Source organism: Neophocaena asiaeorientalis, unplaced genomic scaffold (genome assembly GCF_003031525.2).
Source record: "Neophocaena asiaeorientalis asiaeorientalis breed wild unplaced genomic scaffold, Neophocaena_asiaeorientalis_V1.1 scaffold388, whole genome shotgun sequence".
Lineage (NCBI taxonomy): Eukaryota > Metazoa > Chordata > Mammalia > Artiodactyla > Phocoenidae > Neophocaena > Neophocaena asiaeorientalis.
In genome coordinates, this window is record NW_020172738.1 from 1,858,427 (window position 1) to 1,880,276 (window position 21,850).

The 21,850-nt window shown below is 41.6% G+C and overlaps 1 protein-coding gene across 1 annotated transcript; it reads right to left on the bottom strand.

Annotated features, from left to right (window-relative positions):
* Nucleotides 1-18,896: 18,896 nt before the first annotated feature.
* Nucleotides 18,897-19,960, bottom strand: LOC112396712 (calcium-binding mitochondrial carrier protein SCaMC-1-like). Its single transcript, XM_024740525.1, has one exon. The coding sequence runs from the start codon at nt 19,956-19,958 to the stop codon at nt 18,897-18,899; it is 1,062 nt and encodes a 353-aa protein (XP_024596293.1). The 5' UTR covers nt 19,959-19,960.
* Nucleotides 19,961-21,850: the final 1,890 nt, after the last annotated feature.

A 21,850-nucleotide genomic window follows, 5' to 3' on the forward strand; every position in this document is an offset into this window, starting at 1 on the left:
CAATTCAATGGCATCAAATTCAATGGCATTCTCATTGTTGTGTAACCATCACTACCATCCACCTCCAGAAATTTTTTAATCTTGCAAACTGAAACTCTGTACTCATTAAACATTACTCCCCATTCCTCCTTTCCTGCCAGCCCTGGGAAACCCCCATTCTACTTTCTGTCTTTAGGAATTGACTAAACTAGGTACCACATATAACTGTAATCACCCAGTATTTGTCTTTTTGTGACTGGCTTGTTTCACAGCATATTTTTGTTTTCTTTTTTCTATTGCTTTGGCTGTGCTGCTTGTCTTGTGGGATCTTAGTTCCCCAACCAGGGATCAAACCCGTGCCCCCTGCAGTGGAAGCTCTGAGTCCTAACCACTGGACCACCAGGGAATTCCCAACATAATATTTTCAAGATTCATCCATGTTATAGTGTGCGTCGGAGTTTCCTTCCTTTTAAAGGCTGAATAATAAATATTTCATTGTCTGTATATACACTACGTTTTGTTTATCCATTCATTCGTATGTAGATGGATGTTCAAGTTGCTTCCATCTTTTGGCTCTTGTGAATAATGCTGCTACAAACATGGGTGTTCAAATGTCTGTTGTGTCTCTGCTTTCAGTTCTTTTCTATTCCAGAAGTGGAATTGCTGGATCATACGGTAGTTCTATGTTTAATTCTTTGAGGAACTACTATACTGTTTCCAATAGTGGCTGCACCATTTTACCAGCAGTGCGCAGCTGTTCCAATCTCTCCACATCCTCACCAACACTTGTTATTTTCTGTTTGTTTTTGTTTTTAAATAATAGTCATCCTAATGGGTGTGAAACGGTATCTCAGTGCAAATGAAATTGATTGCATTTTCCTAATGATGAGGGCTGTTGAGCATCTTTTCATGTGCTTTTTGCCCATTTGTATGTCTTCTTTGGAGAAATGTCTATTCAAGGCTTTTATCCATTCTTTTTTCTGGTTTCAGATTTTATTTTAGAATTTATGAAATTCCAGCATCATCCATATTCATGAGTCTTTACACATGTTTGCATATAATCTCAAAATTTCAAAGTTAAGGCCAAGGTATAGATGGTAGCTGTCTTTTACCCATTTTAAAATCAGGTTGTTTATTTTTTGAGTTTTAGGAGTCCTTTACGTATTCTGGATATTAATCCCTTATTTTATATGTCATGGATTTTGCTTTATATGATTTTGCAACATTTTTTCCTCATAACATTTTGAGATATAAAGAATTCCCAAATTGGGCTTTTACTTGAATGACTCATAGTCTAAATGTATAATTGAATTGTATAACTAAAATTTAGAATGCCATCTTAAAGGTTACTTTGTTTAATGTTACAAATGCAAGTACACTAAACGATTTTACAAAGATTAGAATTGTGATAAAATCTAATCTCTATTATTTTGCTTAATATTCTCATTTAAATCTTTTTTTAAAAATTATTTATTTATTTATGGCTGTGTTGGTTCTTCATTGCTGTGTGCTGCTTTCTCTAGTTGTGGCGAGTGGGGGCTACTCTTCGTTGCAGTGAGCAGACTTCTCATTGCGGTGGCTTCGCTTGTTGTGGAGCACGGGCTCTAGGCACGAAGGCTTCAGTAGTTGTGGCACACGGACTCAGTTGCTCCGTGGCATGTGGGATCTTCCTGGTCCCCTGCATTGGCAGGCGGATTCTTAACCACTGCGCCACCAAGGAAGCCCTAAACCTTTACATTATGTGTTATATTATAAAGGATCCATTGCTTTTCTTAAGGTTATCTGGCTAACACATTCTCTCTTAACCATCAATTTACTTCCTGATTTATCTATCGAGAAACTCTTAATAACTGTTTTGGTACATTAAAAAAATGCCTTTCACAATGATCATTAATTGTCACAGGATTTTACTCCTGCAATTGGTATCACTTTTTTTCCCCTCAAATATTTGGTAAAAGTCACCAGTGAAATCATCTGGGCCTGCTGCTTTCTTTTTTTTGAACCCTTATTAATTATTGACTCAATTTCCTTGAATAGACCTATGTAGATTATCCATTTTTCCTTGTGGCAGTTTTGGTAGATTGTGCCTTTGAATGAATTGGTCCATCCTGCAGCATGTGGGATCTTCCCAGACAAGGGCTCGAACCCGCATCCCCTGCATTGGCAGGTGGATGTTATTTGTTGCTTCTCCCTTGTTGCTTTTAATAATTTTTCTTTGTCTTTAATTCTTGTCAATTTGATCACTATCTGTCTTGGCATGTTTCTCCTCAGGTTTATCCTGCCTGGGACTCTGTGCTTCCTGGACTTGGGTGGCTATTTCCTTTCCCACGTTAGGGAAGTTTTCGACTATAATCTCTTCAAATGTTTTCTCAGGTCCTTTTGCTCTCTTTTCTCCCTCTGGGACCCCTTTAATATGAATGTTGTTGCGTTTAATGTTGTCCCAGAGGTCTCTTAGGCTGTCTTCATTTCTTTTCATTCTTTTTTCTTTATTCTGTTCCATGGCAGTGAATTCCACCATTCTGTCTTCCAGGTCACTTCTCTGTTCTTCTGTCTCAGTTATTCTGCTATTGATTCCTTCTAGTATATTTTTCATTTCAGTTATTGTATTGTTCATTTCTGTTTGTTCTTTAATTCTTCTAGGTGTTTGTTCTTTAATTCTTCTAGGTCTTTGTTAAACATTTCTTGCATCTTCTCGATCTTTGCCTTCATTGTTTTTCTGAGGTCCTGGATCATCTTCACTATCATTATTCTGAGTTCTTTTTCTGGAAGGTTGCCTATCTCCACTTCATTTAATTGTTTTTCTGGAGTTGTATCCTGTTCCTTCCTCTGGTACATAGTCCTCTGCGTTTTCACCTTGTTTATCTTTCTGTGAATGTGGTTTTCATTCCACAGGTTGCAGGATTGTAGTTCTTCTTGCTTCTGCTGTCTGCCCTCTGGTGAATGAGGCTATCTCCCAGCTTTCTTTTGATTAGTTTGCATGGTACACTCTGTTACTTTCCTTTTCTCCATTCTTTAATTTTAATAAAACTTTTTTATTGTTGTAAAATACAAATAACATAAAATTTACCACGCTAACCATTTTAAAATGTACATTTCCATTGTATTAGGGACATTCATATTCTTGTGCAACCATCACCACCATCCATCTCCAGAATTCTTTTCATCTTGAAAAACAGAAACCATATCCATTAAGCAATAACTCCTTGTCCCACTCCCTGACAGCCACCATTCTACTCTCTGTCTCTATGAATCTGACTACGTTCCAGACAACATCTCACATATGTATTATCTTTTTGTGTGACTGGCTTATTTCACTTAGCATGTCCTTAAGATTCATGCAAGTTGTAACATATGCAGAATTTCCATTCTTTTTAAGGCTTCCATCCCTTTAGTTTTAATCTGTTTGTATCTTTATATTGAAAGTAATTTTCTTGTAGATAACATACAGTTGGGTCTTGTTTTTGTATCTACTATGACAGTCTCTGTCTTTTAATTGGTCTATTTAGACCATTCACATTAAAATAATTATTGATATAGTTGGATTAATATCTGCCATGTTTGCAATTGGGTTTTTTTCAAGGTTTTAAAAAAATTTATTTATTTTATTTATGGATGCCTTGGGTCTTCGTTGTTGTGTGTGGGCTTTTCTGTAGTTGCGGAAAGTGGGGGCTACTCCTTGTTGCGGTGCATGTGCTTCTCAGAGTGGTGGCTTCTCTTGTTGTGGAGCATGGGGTCTAGGTGTATGGGCTTCAGTAGCTGTGGCACACACGGGCTTAGTTGCTCTGCGGCATGTGGGATTGTCCTGCACCAGGGTTTGAACCCATGTCCCCTGCTTTGGCAGGTGGATTCTTAACCACTGTGCCACCAGGGAAGTCCCCTGCAATTGTTTTCTAATCATCGCACTTGTTCTTTATTTCCTTTTAAAATCTAACACTCTCTTTCTACCTTCTCTGGCTTTATTTGAGCATTTTAAATGATTCCATTTTCTCTCCTCTCTTAGCACAGCAATTATACTTCTTTTAGTGGTTGCCTTACAGTTTGCAATAGATATTTACAACTAACCTAAGTCCACTTTCAATTAGCACTATAAAACTTCCATGGTAGTACAGTTGCTTATAATGGAGGTTTCCCAATTCTTCCCTCCTGTCTCTTATAACGTTTCTGTTAATCATTTTACTTATCCAGAAGCTATAACCTGCCAGTACATTGCTGTTATTGTTACTTTGAACAATTATCTATTAGATCTATTAGATTCAGAAAAATAAAAATTTTATTTTACTTTCATTTATTCCTTCTCTAACATTCTTCTGTTCTTTAAGTCTGAGTCTGTAGTTTCTGAGCTATATCATTTTCCTTCTCTCTGAAGAACTTCTTTTAACATTTCTTGCAAAGCAGTCTACTGGCAACGAATTCCTTCAGTTTTTGTCTGCCTGAGGAAGTCTTTATTTCTCCTTCACTTTTGAAGGCTAATTTCACTGCATACAGAATTCTAGGTTGGTGGGTTTTTTCCTTCCGGCAATTTCATATTTATTCTGCTTGTTCTCTGATTTTCCTGGATCTGTAGTTTGGTGTCTATCATTGATTCTGGAAAATTCAGTCATTATTCTGCTGCTCTCTTTCTTCTCTTTCTGATATTTCCATTCTGCGTGTGTTATACCTTTTGCAATTGTCCTTGTGTTCTTGGATATTGTCTCATTTTCTTCATTCTCTTTTCTGTTTGCATTTCAATTTCGATTGCTTGTATTTCCTTTTGATTCTTTCTTAAGGTTTTCATCTCTTTGCCTTCATTAGCCATCTGTTTTACATGTATCTGCTCTTTCTATCAGAGCTCTTAACATATTATTCACAGTTATTTTAAATTCCCTATCAGATATTCCAAAATCTGTGTCATTTCTGAGCCTGGTTCTGATGCTTGCTTTGTCTCTTCAGACAGAGTGTTTTGTTGCTTTTTAACATGTAAGTTTTTGTTGAAGTTTGGTTATGGTGTGTGTGATAATAGAATCTGAGCTAATCAGGCTTTTAGTGTGAGGTTTTACGTTAATCTGAGTAGGATCTAGGCTGTGTTTAATGTTTGCTGTAGCCATAGGTGCCAGAGACTTCAGTATCCTAATTTTATTTATTTTTTTCTCTCTGTTGATTTTAGGTTCCCTAAGAACTCTATCTTTAATAAAGTCTGTGTCTTGCAGCTCTCTCAGTTGTGATTTACTTTTATTATCCTGGAATTGTTGATATGGTGATAATGTAGTGGGCTTAATAATGTTCCCCCCAAATTCATGTTCACTTGGAACCTCAAAATGTGACCTTATTTGGAAATAGGGTCTTTGCAGATGTAATTAGTTACATTAAGAAGGTTGTACTGGATTAAGGTGGACCCTAAATCCAAAGACCAATGTTTTTATAAGAGGAGAGGACACATAGGGATACACACAGACACACAGAAAGAAGCCATGTGATGACAGAGGCAGAAATTGGAGAGATGCAGACACAAGCCAAGGAATACCAAGGATTGCTGGCAACCACCAGAAACTAGGGAGAGGCAAGGAAGGATGCTTCCCTAGAGCGTTCAGAGAGAGCATGGCCCTGCCAACACCTTGATTTTGGACTTCTAGCCTCCAGAACTGTGAGAAAGTAAATTTCTATTGTGTAAGCCACTCAGTTTATGGTACTTTGTTATGGCAGCCCTAGGAAACTAATACAGTAAGGTACTGGGGGAGAGGAAATATTCTATCATCTTAGGATTAAACCTCAGTGGACCTGAGATCCTGAGCTTGACCTTCAGAAGCATTTCTTGGCTTTTCTTCTTCTCCCATTACGTGAGACTAGAAGACTGGAGGGGGCTGGAGCTGTCTCATTGCCCTTCCCCCAGGGCAGATAGACTTTGGTAAAGCAGTTTCCCTTGATGGAGGGCCTTTGATAAGGAGAACAGAACGCTCTGGGCTTTCAAAATGGTTACATTCTCCTGAGTGTATGTTAAAATGGTTACTTTTCTCCTCCCCTTCCCTGAAGCACACGGATTATTTCCCTCCTTTCCCAGAGGGAACCTGGTGGGGCTCCTGGAGTTAAACCCCAGGAAACTGTGGAGTCTCCCTAAGACTGGAACCTCAGCAGTTTTTAACTGTCAAGCCGGTCCACACTCAGCCTCCAGCAATTCATCAAATCATTTGCATTCCTGCCAGTTGCTGGCTTCAGGGGCGGCTTCTGCTCCGGGTAAGTTGTGATTCTCCGTGTTGCCCTGTCTCTCCAGATTTCAGGGTGGTGGTTTATCCTGTGACCTCAGTTCTCCTATGAATCTAAGACAAGTTGTTGATTTTCAGTGTGTCCAGTTTTTTTCATGTGAGGATGGAAGTATCAACTCCCAAGTCTTTACACGTAAGAACCATCTTACGGTGGCTTTTGTTATCTAGAATTGTACATAGTTTTGTATTGTGATTCAGCTTCCCTCCTAATTCTTTTTTCCTTTTTAAAGGCATTTCCCCCCTCTGCTGGAGACTATAGGGAAACAGACATGGAGTAACAAAAATAAAAACCATGGGAAAGTTAGAAAGGTCCAGAATCTTATAAAATCTCTCAGAGCAATGACTTTCTGGTCTGTGATTCTTTTTTATTTATTATTTATTTATTTATTTATTTATGGCTGTGTTGGGTCCTCGTTTCTGTGTGAGGGCCTTCTCTAGTTGCGGCAAGCGGGGGCCACTCTTCATCGCGGTGCGCGGGCCTCTCACTATTGCGGCCTCTCTTGTTGCGGAGCACAGGCTCCAGACGCGCAGGCTCAGTAGTTATGGCTCACCGGCCTAGCTGCTCCGTGGCATGTGGGATCTTCCCAGACCGGGTCTCGAACCCATGACCCCTGCATTGGCAGGCAGATTCTCAACCACTGCGCCACCAGGGAAGCCCCTGGTCTGTGATTCTTAATTTCCTTCTAGAAATTTCTTGAAACCTAAATTATCTCTCCTGCATCTGACCTTGGTGAATGAAGATCACTGTTCTTACCCCACTGCCAAGCATTTCTTACTTTGTCCTTCTCAAAAATTGATTCTTGTGTGTTTCCTTGTCTTGCTGTTACTTTGTAGACAATTTGAGGTTCAAGGCTTAGTCTTCTCTGTCCTTGATAGATGCCTGCAGTCTTGCACAAAGCCAGGCTGTGATTAGGAATCTGGGAAAGTGGACCCTTGGTTGAACTGGATTCTTTCCCCCAGTTGGTCTGGTGTAGAATGAATCACATATATTGCTGAATGACCACTTACTAGCACATACACCCAGGCATGCACCCATGTGTCTATCCTGTGAGCCTGGCTCTATAAGGGACAGATGACCCTTAGGAAGAGTCTGTTTGAATCTAACAACTAGAAATTTGCCCAAACCATCAAAGATGTTCATTATAGAAAACTTGGGAAATACAGCTAAGGATAAAGAGGAAATAAAGATGGTCCATAATCCCATGGTCATTATTTTGGTACAATTCCTCTGGCCTTTTTATAGCACATTGCTAATAATCACGGGGAAGGAAGATGAGTTCCCTAGGAATCAACAAAAATCAAGGATTACCATTGCTGTGATTGTCATATGTGTATACAAGAAGGGACAACACAGCGGTTTAGGAATGAGGCTGGGCAAGAATATTGATTTTTCAGTCATGTGTTTAGGTTCAAATCCCTGTTCTGTCACTTACCTTGGGTAAAGTTGCTTCTCTGTGTCAGTTTAAATGATCAATGTACCTAAAACACTAACATAGTGCTAGGAACAACGTGTTCAGTAAGTGAAGCGGTTGGAGGGAAAGAAGGGTGAGGGTGAGGAGATGGAAGTGGAGACCACACGGAACGCTGTGCTCCCCATTGTGCTTCTAGTGGAAGATTTCCTGCTGTTTTAAATGTGATTTATGACAGATAAACCCATATTTCAGCTTGTCTTCACAGAAGAATGCTGGCTAATAAATAAAGAAGGAATGATAGATAATCACCATTTTGCCAAGACCTCTGTAATAACTGATCCAATCAGTATCATCAATTGATGCTAAAACCATTGGGTGACGTGTTGTGGGGTACAGGATATTTGCATAGTATCAAAGTGTCACTTCACAGACTATATATTATTGGATTGGCCAAAAGGTTCATTTGGGGTTCTCGTAACATCTTAATGGAAAACCGAATGAACTTTTTTTTTTTTTTTTTTTGCTGTATGGGGGCCTCTCACTGTTGTGGCCTCTCCCGTTGTGGAGCACAGGCTCCGGACGCACAGGCTCAGCGGCCATGGCTCACGGGCCCAGCCGCTCCGCAGCATGTGGGATCTTCCCGGACAGGGGCACGAACCGGTGTCCCCTGCATCGGCAGGCGGACTCTCAACCACTGCGCCACCAGGGAAGCCCCCGAATGAACTTTTTGACCAACTAAATAATTACAGTGGAGAGCTCTGTCAGACGAGACCTTATTAAAGGATCAAAATTAGATTCATAAATAATGGGACAAACTAACATTATGTGCTTCCTGATGTGACATATTAGGAGGGACACAACATCACCTAAGCAATATTCTTGCCAAAAATAGTTAATCTGAATGACGTCATGAGGAAGAAATTAGGAAACTAGATATTGGGGAATAGTGGATAAGACTGTTAAAAAGTATAAATGTCATGAAAGACAAAAAAAGGTCGGGGGACAGCTCTAGGTGAAAATATATATTAAACAACCAAACGCAATGTGTGAAACTTGATTGGATGTAAGATAATAATTAACAATCAAATGCAATGTGTGAAACTTGATTGGATGTAAGATAATAATTAACAATCAAATACAATGTGTGAAACTTGATTGGATGTAAGATAATAATTAAGAAAAACATTTTGGAAATAATTGCGGAAATTTGAATAAGGACTGTCTATTAGATAATATTATTGTGTCCATGTTAAATTTCTTGACTGTGATGGTGGTATTGTGGTTGTATAAGAGAATATCCTTCTTTTAATAGATGCAGGTGAAATATTTAGGGGTGAAAGTGACCTTATGTTTGCAACTTACTTTCAAGTGGTTCAGCAAAAAGTTGTGAATATACACTAATATGTGTGTGTGTGTGTATATATATACAATTTTACATATATATAATTGTTAAAGGACAAATGTGTATTTATTTAATTGTCTTTCAACTTTTCTGCAAGTTTGATATTTAAAAAAATAAAAATTTGGGTACAAAATGCAGCTTTCAGATGAATGCTAAAACAAGACCCCCCCACCGGCCTAGATTTTGGGACTCCCTTGTTAGGAGAATTAGAGAGCCTCTGGCTTAAAGACATTGGCATAATCTATTCTGGCTGCATTTTACCGTATGCCTCCGTTATGGACATCTGGTCTACCTAGGGGAAGTATGCTCATTCTTTACACTTGCATTGTATTTGGTTTTGCTTTACAGTTCTAAGAAAATTTCCATTGAACTGACCTTTAATAGGCCTGTGAGTAGTGACGCCATTAATATGCTACTAAATTTAGATACTGGGACTATCTTGAACAGGCCCAAGAGAAAGCACAGTGAAAAAGAGCCTGTGTTTAGGTTGTGGGGGTTTTACAGTTTTGTAGGGAGAACAAGGAGTCTGGGTGAAAACCACTTTCTTTTCTAAGAACATCTGATCCATTGTCACACATGTTCATGACAAGGACTCAGACCTGTTATCATATCAAGGAAACACAGATAATAGGAAGTTAAGATCTTTATACTGGATGATCCCTGAAGAAATAATAGGGAATCATTAGACAAATTACAGTGTAGTGTGGTTTGTATTTTTTTATATAATCTCAATAGTGGACTGTGAATTCATTTTTTCTTTGCCACTCAAAGCAGATGGAGATTATTATTGCATAGAAAAGATGAATGAGTTGGGATGCCAGCTCTTGGGGAGAGAGGATATTACCGTCACATAGTAAATGGATAAGAATACTGGGGGAATTTCAAAAGATGAATTTGTCACTAACTGCAATTGCATCAGGGGATGGCCCATAAGTTTCTTTTCACCTGTCAATTCCAGTTGTTTACTGTGGACTGCCCAGAGGACTATGTTAAGAAGGATTCCTGGTTCAGGGAGGAAGAGGGTAGGAATTGATTAGAGATGTCTCTGTTTTGATTTTTTGAAAGAGTATAATGGCATGCATCTCCCTTTGTCATCTTTGAATTCCCATCACAAACTAAATTGGATGTTTGAAAAACATAAAGCCTTCAAAAAAACATTTATTAAAGTAACGATTATAACAATAACTAATATTTATTAAGCACTTACAATGGGCCAGACAGTGATCTAAGTGCTTTGTATGTATTAACTCATATAATCCTCACAGCAATTTGTTTATTTTTTATTTTTATTTATTTATTATTATTTTTTGCGGTACGCGGGCCTCTCACTATTGTGGCCTCTCCCGTTGCGGACGGAGCACAGGCTCTGGATGCACAGGCTCAGCGGCCATGGCTCACGGGCCCAGCCGCTCCACAACATGTGGGATCTTCCCAGACCAGGGCACGAACCCGTGTCCCCTGCATCGGCAGGCAGACTCTCAACCACTGCGCCACCAGGGAAGCCCCTCACAGCAATTTGATGAGCGAAATACTTTATTATCATCCCTATGTTGCAAACAAGGAAATGATTCATCCTCTTCAGGGCTTTGCTCACCTTCTCAGTCCATACTGAGGATTTTCTGGTCACTGGATTTCAAATTTCAGCACTTCCCCTGTCCCTGTCGCTCCCAATCCCTCTTCCCTGCCTTAGTTTTCTCCTTGATACTTGTCACCACCTGACATTCGATGTATGTTAGTTAACTGTTTGCTGCCTCTCTCGTCCCACTAGAATGCAAGCTCCTGAGGGCAGGGATTTTGGTTTACTGCTACATTTCTAGAAACTTTCCTAAGCCACTGGCACTTAGCTGGTGCTCAATAAATACTTGTAGGATTAGAGAATGAGGCTTAGAGGAGCTAAGCGCTTTACCAAAGGTCAGACAGCTGCTTAGTGGTGAAAGGTGGGTGTGGGAGAGGTCTCGTGGTTGTCTTTCTGTTGGGAAGTTGGAAAGGATGCCAAATATGATACAAAGAGCCCCAGAAGCTACAGAGAATCTGAGGTTTACAAATTTTGAGAGTAAAATGGAAAGGGAGCAGCTGGTCTTCAAGTTAAAGAGGCTTCCAAACAGACAGAGTAGGTGTACCCTGGGTATGAGGAGCTAGGTAATCACAGTTTGCTGGGATAAAGATGAAAAACTAAAGCCTGCCTCCCAGACAGGTACCCAGAGCCATTTCAGGGTCCAGCCTAGCCACAGATGCACCCCCATCTCCAAGGATTTTTTTTTTTTTTTGTCTCAAGAACAAATAGGTTGAGAGATGTTGTCTGTGCACAGAAACTACCAGGAGGCTTCTGCCAGTGATGTGGGGAAAAGGGAAGACTGTTGTCTGAAAGCTCAGTATGAGAATCAACAGATAATGGACCATAAGAGATTAAAGCCAAGTCCGCTTCAGGACAAAGAAGGGCTCCCGAGCCAGAGCAAGGACTTTGTTGTCACTGTGGAAAGACTAAAAGGAAGACTGTGAAGGATGAGGCCTTGGCAGAGCTGTCAACACTCTGTCGGGGGGTGGGGTTGGGGGAACCAGGTGCAAGGATGCACACAGCCTACCTGGTGCTAGGGGCAGCTATTGTGAGTACGACTGTGGGGCTGTGTAGCAGGGGCTGTGAAACATTCGAGTCACAGAACCTGCTCAGAAGTCTTCCAGTTATGATTTGGCTTCCTAGGTATCGTGGTTTGAGAGACATAAGGTCCTGATCATCAGAAGCTAGTGGCATGCAGCCCCGGGAGCTGTGGTTCTCAGAATGAGCTTGGCTAATATGAGAACACTCCATGAGACCCACCCAACAGATCTCTAAGCCTCCAAACCAAGGACCCGCCCAGGGAATTCCCCGGGGGGAAATGGTTCCAGGAGACCCGGGGGACTGCCAGCCCGTTCTTCCTGGTCCTATGCAAAGTCACACTTTTCACGGCGGTGGTCTTTGTCAAGGTGTCTTCTGGGTATACGTATCCTGGATGTTTCCAGCATCTATGGATTCCTGGATGATCCTGCCTCATAATGCCCTCATTACCATCCCAGGGACCCAGGATGTGCAGACTTTTACCAGGTTCTCTTCTCCTGATAGTGTCTGGGAAGGTCTATTAGTTTCCTGTGGCTGCTCTAACAAAGGACCATGTATTGAGTGGTTTAAAACAACACACAGGGGCTTCCCTGGTGGTGCAGTGGTTGAGAATCTGCCTGCTAATGCAGGGGACACAGGTTCGAGCCCTGGTCTGGGAAGATCCCACATGCCACGGAGCAACTAGGCCCGTGAGCCACAACTACTGAGCCTGCGCGTCTGGAGCCTGTGCTCTGCAACAAGAGAGGCCACGATAGTGAGAGTCCCGCACACTGCGATGAAGAGTGGCCCCCACTTGCCACAACTACAGAAAGCCCTCACACAGAAACGAAGACCCAACACAGCAAAAATAAATTAATTAATTAATAAACTCCTACCCCTAACATCTTCTTAAAAAAAAAAAACCACACACACATTAATTATCTTCCAGTTCTGTAGTTTGGAAGTCCAACACAGGTCTCACTGGACTAAAATCAAGATGGTGGCAAGGCTGCATTCCTTCTGGAGGCTTCAGGGGACAACCTGTTTCTTTGACTTTTCCAGCTTCTCGAGGCTGCTCTCCCCACAGTCCTTGGCTCGTGGCCCCTTCCTTCATGTTTAAAGCCAGCAACAGTGTCTTGAGCCCTTCTCCCATCACATCCCCCTGGCTTTCTTTCCTGCCTCCCCCTTCTACTTTTAAGAACTCTTGTGATTACATTGGGCCCATCTGGATAATCCAGGATAATCTCCCTATTTTTAGGGCAGTTGATTAGCAAGCTTAATTCCATTTGTAACCTTAATTCCCCTTGCCATGTCCCTTAACATTCACAGGTTCTGGGGACTAGTATGTGGACATCATTGGGGGGTCCATTATCCCAGAAGGCCTGAGGAAGGCTCCAGGATCCACAAAACCTTCCTGGTTGCCCCTGGTTACCTTAGTCATAGTGTCTCCCTCCTCACCTCTGGCCACCTCAGAACCAGCTTCTGTGGGGTGCACATTCTCCCCAAGCCACTGCACCCCAAGTGTGGACCCAGGCTTTACCCCAATTCTCCAAAGCCCAGTTGAAACAGGATGAAAAAAATCACTGTAGGGGGCTTCCCTGGTGGCGCAGTGGTTGAGGGTCCGCCTGCCGATGCAGGGGACACGGGTTCGTGCCCCGGTCCGGGAAGATCCCACATGCCGCGGAGCAGCTGGGCCCGTGAGCCATGGCCGCTGAGCCTGTGCATCCGGAGCCTGTGCTCCGCAACGGGAGAGGCCACAACAGTGAGAGGCCCGCGTACCACAAAAACAAAAACAAACAAACAAAAATCACTGTAACAACTGACACCAGAAGTCCTCTTAGCCGAGGAAACATCTCGACAACTGTTAGGGCAGAAGGTGGGACTTAAGGGTGTGGGTGTCAGAGTGAACTTGTGCCACAACTCAGAGGCTTCAAGTGTTCTGTGGGAGGTAAGGGTGGAGAGAGAGAAAGGTCGGGAAGGCAGTGAGAGGAGCCTGCCAGCAAGAGGCTGGGGTCCGTGTGGAGGCAAGCCTGAGGCTGCTCCCCAGGGACAGGGTGGCTGCGGGTCATTTTAGCTGTGGTTAAGCTGAAGTTTGTGTTTTGTGACATGAATCCTCTTGTCTCTCTGCAGCACCCAAATTTTAAAAAATTCCCAGGAAACTCATGACTGCCTGTGGGCAGGGGGGCTTGCTGGAACTCTAGGAAGAGGCTGACAGCATGGTGGCCAGAGGGCACCATGGAGATGTCAGCCAGCCCTGCCCTGGGAGCTCCTAGAAAACTTGGGAGGGCTTTGGCTATTCTTCATCCATGGAACAGGACATCCCAGGGAGGGAGGGCTTTGTCCTTCTCCAGCCCCTTGAGGTCCAGGTGAGCCAGTCTCGTCTAGAGCTCAAGGGGTGGTGAGACTCCAGATGACTTCTGGATCTCATAGCTAAGCCCAGGATGTACCTTTTAATCATATATTACTAAAGGCTTGAGAATAGCAGGAAAGCATTCCGATATGGAGAACAGTCAAAGCGGTCACCAGATTTGCCAGCTCCCGGCACCCAAGTGGTGGCTTCCTCAGGCTCCCTGCTCTCCAGAAGACCCTGGCCTGCTGGAAGATTTGCCTTTGATCATGTTGTTTCTACCTGAAGTCTAGAAAGCCCCTCTCTCCCTAATTTAATTTTCTCTGGGTAGAATAAAAGGGGAAAAAAGTTCCTTCCTACACTCTCAATTCTCAGGATCTCAGGAAACTCCAAGTTGCAAGTGGCACAAAGCAGACCTGATAAACATTTATGTTCCTCTGAGTCAAAGGGTAAGCTATTTTTAAGGTTCTGGATCGGTACTGCCAAATTGCCTTCTAGAAACTGCATGAAGGTGTCCTTTTCCCTAGACTTCTGCCAGCACTAAGGATTGTCATTTAATAAATCCCTGCCAATTTGATAGGGAAAAAAGTCTCATTTTCAGTTCTTTGATTACATGTGAAGAGGTGTTTTAAAAACATACACATTACATTTTTGAATGGGATGAGTAATAACGAAAAGCCTATTTCAAATGTCACTAAATCTTTATTTAGATGTAAGAAAAAATTTCAGTTCATATGAAAAAGGGAAGGTGTTGTTATCTGTGTGACTTTTGTTATGAGAATTGAGGCTGGGGGAGGGGAAAGGAGAAAAACAAGAGGAAAACTGAGAAGAGGGAAAGGGAAGAGCAGAAGAAATAAAAGTGGGGAAGAAGAGATAAAAAGAAAAAAATGTAGCATTTCTTTGCATGTCGTCCCAGGTGCCTTGCCTGGGATACAGGCTAGTAGGTGTTGGTTGAAATGAGCCCCACTCAGCTGACCCTGCACTCTGCCATATCATGTCCAGGTCAGCGGTTCTCAAATTATGATCTCAGGAAAACTTCACATTATTAAAAAGTATTAAGGACCCCCCAAAGCTTTCATTTATGTAGATTATGTCTATCAGTATTTTTGATGTTAGAAATTAAAACAAAAATTTAAAATATTTACAAAACATTTTTATGAAAAATAATTTTATTTTCCAAAACTAAATAATTAGTGAGAAGAGAGGTATTATTTTTACAGGTTCCTAAATCTCTCTGATATCTGACTTAATAAAAGATGGTTGACTTTTCCTTTCTGCTTCTGCATTCAGTCTGTTGTGATATCACACATCTTGCAGCCTCTGGAAAAGCCCACTGTACACTCATGAGACGAAGTGTGTGGAAAAGGTTAATAACATCTTAGTAATATTATAAAAATGGTTTGACTTTGTGGGTTCCCTAAGTGTCCCAGGAACCCTCTCCCCAAGGGGTGCTTGGACCACACTTTGAGAACCACCGATCCAGGCAGGGGGGATTGATACCAGCCTCCTCCCCCTTCCCCTTTAGAAAGGGGTATCTAAAAATATATAGCAAGGGCCATAAAAACATTAATGCCCTTTGACACCATGATTCCCCTTGGGGGATATATTTTAAAACAATAATCCCCAAAGAAGGAAAAACTGCCCAAATGATCCACAATTGGAGAATGGTTAAATAAATGCTGGTATACCCACTTAATAGAATTCCTGGTTTAAAAATTATAATTATTGGGAATTCCCTGGCAGTCCAATGGTTAGGACTCGGTGCTTCCACTGCAGGGGGCATGGGTTTGATCCCTGGTGAGGGAACTAAGATCCTGCATGCCACGTGGAGTGGCCAAAAAAAGAAAAAATAATAATTATGGAGGGAGTGGCCAAAATGGTGGAGCAGGAAGACCCTGAGCTCACTTCCTCCCACAGACACACCAAAATTACCACTATTTACAGAGAAAGTATCAATGAGAATGACCTGAAGACTAGCAGAAAAGATTTTTCACAACTAAAGATATAAAGAAGGAACGACAACAAGGTAGGTAGGCGGAGCAGAGACATTGTATAGTCAAGACCCACATCCCTAGATAGGTGACCCACAAACAGGAGGATAATTACAATTGCAGAGGTTCTTCTCAAGGAGTGAGGCATTCAAGCCCCACATCAGCCTCCCCAGCCCAGGGGTCCTGAATTGGGAAGATGAGTCCCAAGAATGACTGGCTTGAAGGCCAGCAGGGCTTGTGTATGGGAGAGCTGGGAGGCTGTAGAAAACAGAGACTCTGCTCTTAAAGGGTGCACACAAAATCCCACATGCTCTGAGACCCAGCAGAGGGAGTAGTTTGAAAGGAGCCTGAGTCACACTCACTTATTGATCTTGGTGAAGCAGGAGGCAACTGGGACTGGGACTCCCCCTAGGGACATAGATGCTGGCAAGGGCCATTTTGGGGAGCTCAATCTACCATGAGGATGCTAGTGCAAAGGGCTGTTTTGGAGTCCTCCCTCTAGCCTATTACCACAGGGGGCTTCCCTGCCCACCAGCCAGTTGGCACCAGTCCTGGGAACCCCCATGTCTAGTCAGCCAGCCTCCTGGAGATCCAGCCTCACCCACCAGCAGGACTGTACCAGCTGTGGACCCACCAGCCCCTTAACCAGCCTCCGCAGGACCTGGCATTGCCCACCAGCAGGCCAGCACCAGCCCCGGGATCCTCCAGGCCCCACAACCAGCTGCACCAGGACTCAGCCTAGCAGCCCACCAGCAACTGCCGCATGAGGTAGGGCCTGGCAGCCAACTGGGCTTGGGGCCAGCCCCACCTGCCACCAGGCCCACAGTAGTCAGCCCTGCCACAACAGAAGGGCCCATACAGCCCACATAGGGGACACCACTAGCACATATAAGTCTGCTGACCAGAGGGCAGTGTGCTGCTGGGCCTCAAAAGATGACTCCTACATAAGGCCACTTCTCCAACATTGGGGAACATAACCGACCTACCTAATACATAAAAATAAAAACAGGAAATTAGGTCAAATGAGGTGACAGAGGAATATGTTCCAAATGAAGGAACAAGATAAAACCCAGAAGAAGAACTAAGAAGAGTGAGGATAAGCGATCTACCCAATAAAGAATTCAAGGTAATGATCATAAAGGCGCTCAATGAACTCAGAAGACTGGATGAACACAGCGAGAAGTTTAATGAAGAAGAATCAAACAGAGCTGAATACAAAAACTAAAAAAACAACAACAACAAACACTAGAAGGAATCAAGAGTAGATTAGATGATACATTGGAATGGATCTGTGAACTGGAAGACAGAGTAGTGAATGTCACCCAAGCTGAACAGAAAAAAGAATTTAAAAAAATGAGGACAGTGTAAGAGACCTCTAGGACAACATCAGGCATACTAACATTCACAATATAGGTGTCCCAGAAGGAGAAAAGAGAGAGAACACATGCCACGGAGCAACTAAGCCCACGCGCCACAACTACTGAGCCTGTGCTCTAGAGTCTGTGGGCTACAACTACTGAGCCCGCATGGCATAACCACTGAAGCCCGTGCACCTAGAGCCTGTGCTCTGCAACAAAAGAAACCACTGCAGTGACAAGCCCACGCACCACAATGAAGAGCAGCCCCTGCTCGCTGCAACTAGAGAAAAGCCCACACACAGCAAAGAAAACCCAACGCAGCCAAAAATAAATAGATAAAATACATTTATTAAAAAAAGAACTAATAAATGAATTCAGTAAAGTTGCAGGGTACGAAATTAATATACAGAAATCTGTTGCATTGCTATACATGAACAACAAACTATCAGAAAAAGAAATTAAGGAAACAATCCAATTTGCAATTGCATCAATAAGAATAAAATACCTAGGAATAAATCTAACCAAGGAGGTAAAAGATCTTTACTTGGAAAACTATAAGAGCTTAATGAAAGATATTGAAGATGACACAAACAAATGGAAAGATACACTGTGCTCACAGATCAAAAGAATTAATATTGTTTTTTTTTTTAAAAACATTTTAATATAAACAGAAAGTAAATATGCAGTAATGCCAGAAATAAACTATCTTCAACTCCAGGCTCTTTTCAAAAGATACAAGATACACAGATAAATCACATTCATTCCTTACAAATGTTAAAAAGCAAACAATTTAAATTCATAATGAACAATGAATATTTTTCAGTAGCTGAAATTTTACTCATTCCATAATTTTACAAGTGAAAAAAGAGCTAATCATGTTCCTTAATATTGTCATTTATGTATTATTCAAAAGTACAAACACCCTGAAGATAGAGTCCCATTCTTATCATATGTATTATAAAAACACTGAGACATTTATCAGGTATAATTAATATAATGAAAACTATATGTTAGGATACGTTTCACAAACACAAGTCCAACATTTCTCTCTGGTTCGGAAAATATGAGAGGTAGTTTCAAATAAAGTAAATGTCTATTATGTCACTACATTTCCATTAAAATGTTGGCAATTTATAACAAATTACTAGAAATAAAACTTGAGTTTAAGAACTCAATTGAATATGGGGATATATGTATAGCTGATTAACCCCGTTATAAAACAGAAACTAACACACCATTGCAAAGCCAGTACACTCCAACAAAGATATTAAAAAAAAAAGAACTAAATTGAAAAATGATAAGAATAACTTCAACTAATAAATATTTTTCTAAGTCCTAATCACACAAATCAGAAAAGATAGTTGATTACAAAAAATGGCTTCAGTAAAATAAAAACATGCTATCAATATTATAAATCAAATTTTCTATATCATAATGTGTTTCTACGTTGGGGGAAAGAGAAAATATGAATGTACATGTTTGTAAATTGGGCCTTTCATTTATAGTACCAAATATATAAAATTAATATATACTACTATTAATATATACTATTCTCCTAGCTTTGTGCTACCCAAATTGAGAATTGCAGGGTCAAATAAATTAAAAGTGAGGGGGAAGTGAGAACACTTTGTAAAAAGCTCCCATGCCTTCATGTTTCAAAATCTTCTTGGCACAATCAAACATCCCAGAGTATTGTCCAGTTTTGCCTACAGCCAGCCTGGTTTTCAGAACCTCCATAGGATAAATAAGTGTCTGTGCAGTTGCTCCAGCCATGGAACCAGAAACGAATCTCTCAAAGGTTCCTACTTTTTGTCCTTCCTCAGTAAGCAACTTCTTGTACTGTTCATATACCCAGAACTTAACAGCTGTCTCAGGAGCAATTTTAATGACATTTGTACCATTTCCTCTCCAAAGTGAGCGGATACCTCCCTCTTTCACCATCTGTCGAAAGCCGCCATATATGTTCATTTTCTCTGATTTTGAACCATGGACCTGCATCATGACTTTCAGACGATCCAAAGGGGCAGTGCTTGTTCGAGAGACGGCACCAGCAACACCTCCTGCCAAAAGCTGCCTCCACCACTGCCCCGACTTCTTTTCATCTTCCGTGAATTCATCTGGAACAGTTAAACTGTCTCCTATGTCAATACCAGTAGAATGTTTCCAGAAACGGATAATTTCCTCAATGTCTGTAACAGGGTTAAATAAGAAGTAGTCTCTCCATTCATTCCAGTCCACTGTCATCGTCCCATCAGCATCGATGCTTTGAAGAATCAACTCTGCTTGTTGTTTAGAAATAGTTAGACCTAGTATCTGGAGAGACTGGACAATTTCAGAAGCCTCAATTTTTCCATCATTATTTTTGTCCAAACTCTTAAATGCCAATTTCATTTGTTTCTCATGGTCTTTAAGGTACTTCATAAATTCTTCAAAATCCAGCTTTCCATCTTTGTTGACATCACCAGTAGTAAAAATTTTCTCCTTGGCGTCCTGGCCCAGGGGGATGCCCAGGCTCTTGAGCCCCTCCTGCAGCTCGCAGATGTCCACCACGCCGTCCCCGTTGCGGTCCAGCTTGTGGAAGAGGGTCTCGTAGCGCGTCGGCGGCTCCGCGTCCTGGCAGGCCGCCGCGGGCAGCACGACGCCCCGCAGCCAGCGCAGCATGGTCCCGGAGGCGCGGGCCAGCCCAGCTGAGGGACGCCAGGGGGGCCGAAGGCTGCTCGGGCGCGAGGCCTGGCTGTAAGGGGCCCGCGGCGCACAAGCTGAGAAGAATTAATATTGTTAAAATGACCATATTACACAAGGCAATCTAGAGATTCAACGTAATCCCTATCAAAATACTAATGGCATTTTCCACAGAACTAGAACAAAAAATTCTAAAATTTGTATGGAGACACAAAATACCCTGAATAGCCAAAACAATCTTGAGAAAGAAGGACAAACCTGGAGGTATTATGCTCCCTGATTTCAAATTATATTACAAAGCTACAGTCATCAAAACAATGTAGTACTGGCACAAAAACAGATACATAGATCATTGGGACAGAATAGAGACCAGAAATGAACGCACACTTCTATGTTCAGTTAATGTACAACAAAGGAGGCAATGGAGAAATACAATGGGGAAAAGACAGCCTCTTCAATAAATGGTGTTGGGAAAACTGGATAGCTATTGATACATTCAAAAGAATCAAATGAACTACTTTTTAATATCATATACAAAAATAAACTCAAAATGGAATAAAGACTTATGTGTAAGACCTGAAACCATAAAACTGGAAGAAAACATAAGCAGTACACGCTTTGACATTGGTCTTAGCAATATTTTTTTGGATGTGTTTCCTCAGGTAAGGAAAACAAAAGAAGAAATAAAATGGGATTATATCAAATTAAAAGCTCTTGCACAGCAAAGGAAACTATCAGTAGCTGCCCACTGAATGGGAGAAGATATTTACAAATGATATATCTGATAAGGGTCAATATCCAAAATATACAAAGAACTCATACAACTCATCAAAAAACCCAAACAACCTGATTAAAAAATGGGCAGAGAGATTTCCCTGGTGGTCCAGTGGATAAGACTCTGTGCTCCCAATGCAGGGGGCCCGGGTTCGATCCCTGGTCAGGGAACTAGATCCCACATGCATGCCACAACTAAGTTCCCACACGCCACAACTAAAGATCCCGCATGCTGCAATGAAGATCCCGCGTGCCACAGCTAAGACCTGGTGCAGCCAAAACAAACAAACAAACAAACAAACAAAAACGGGCAGAGAAACTGAATAGACATTTTTCCAAAGAAGACATGCAGATGGTCAACAGACACATGTAGAGATTCTCAACGTCACTAATCATCAGGGAGATGCAAATCAACACCACAATGAGACATCACCTCCCATCTGGCAGAATGGCTAACATCAAAAAGACAACAAAGAACAAGTGTTGGTGAGGATGTGGAGAAAAGGGGCACTTGTGCACTCTTAGAGGGAATGCAAGTTGGTACAGCCCCTGTGGAGAACACCATGGAGGTTCCTCAAAAAATTAAAAATATAACTACCATGTGATCCAGCAATTTCACTTCTGGGTATTTTTCCTAAGAAAATAAAAACAGTAATTCTAAAAGATATATTGCACCCCCCCAACCATGGTCATTGCAGCATTACTTACAATAGTCAAGATACGGAAGCAACCTAAGTGTTCATCGATAGATGAATGGATAAAGAAGATGTGGCCTATATATATATTACGTTATATATATTACAATGGAATATATATATATATATACTACTCAGCCATAAAAAAGAATGAAATCTTGCCATTTGAGACAACATGGGTAGACCTAGAGGGTATTATGCTAAGTGAAATAAGTCAGACGAAGTCAAATACTGTGTGATTTCACTTACATGTGGAATTTAAAAAACAAAACAAGTGAACAAACATAGCAAAATAGGAACAGCCTCATAGATACAGAGAACAAACAGGTCATTGCCAGAGGGGAGGGCGGTGGAGGGGGGGGGGGATGAGTGAAATAGGTGAGGAAGATTAAGAAGTATAAA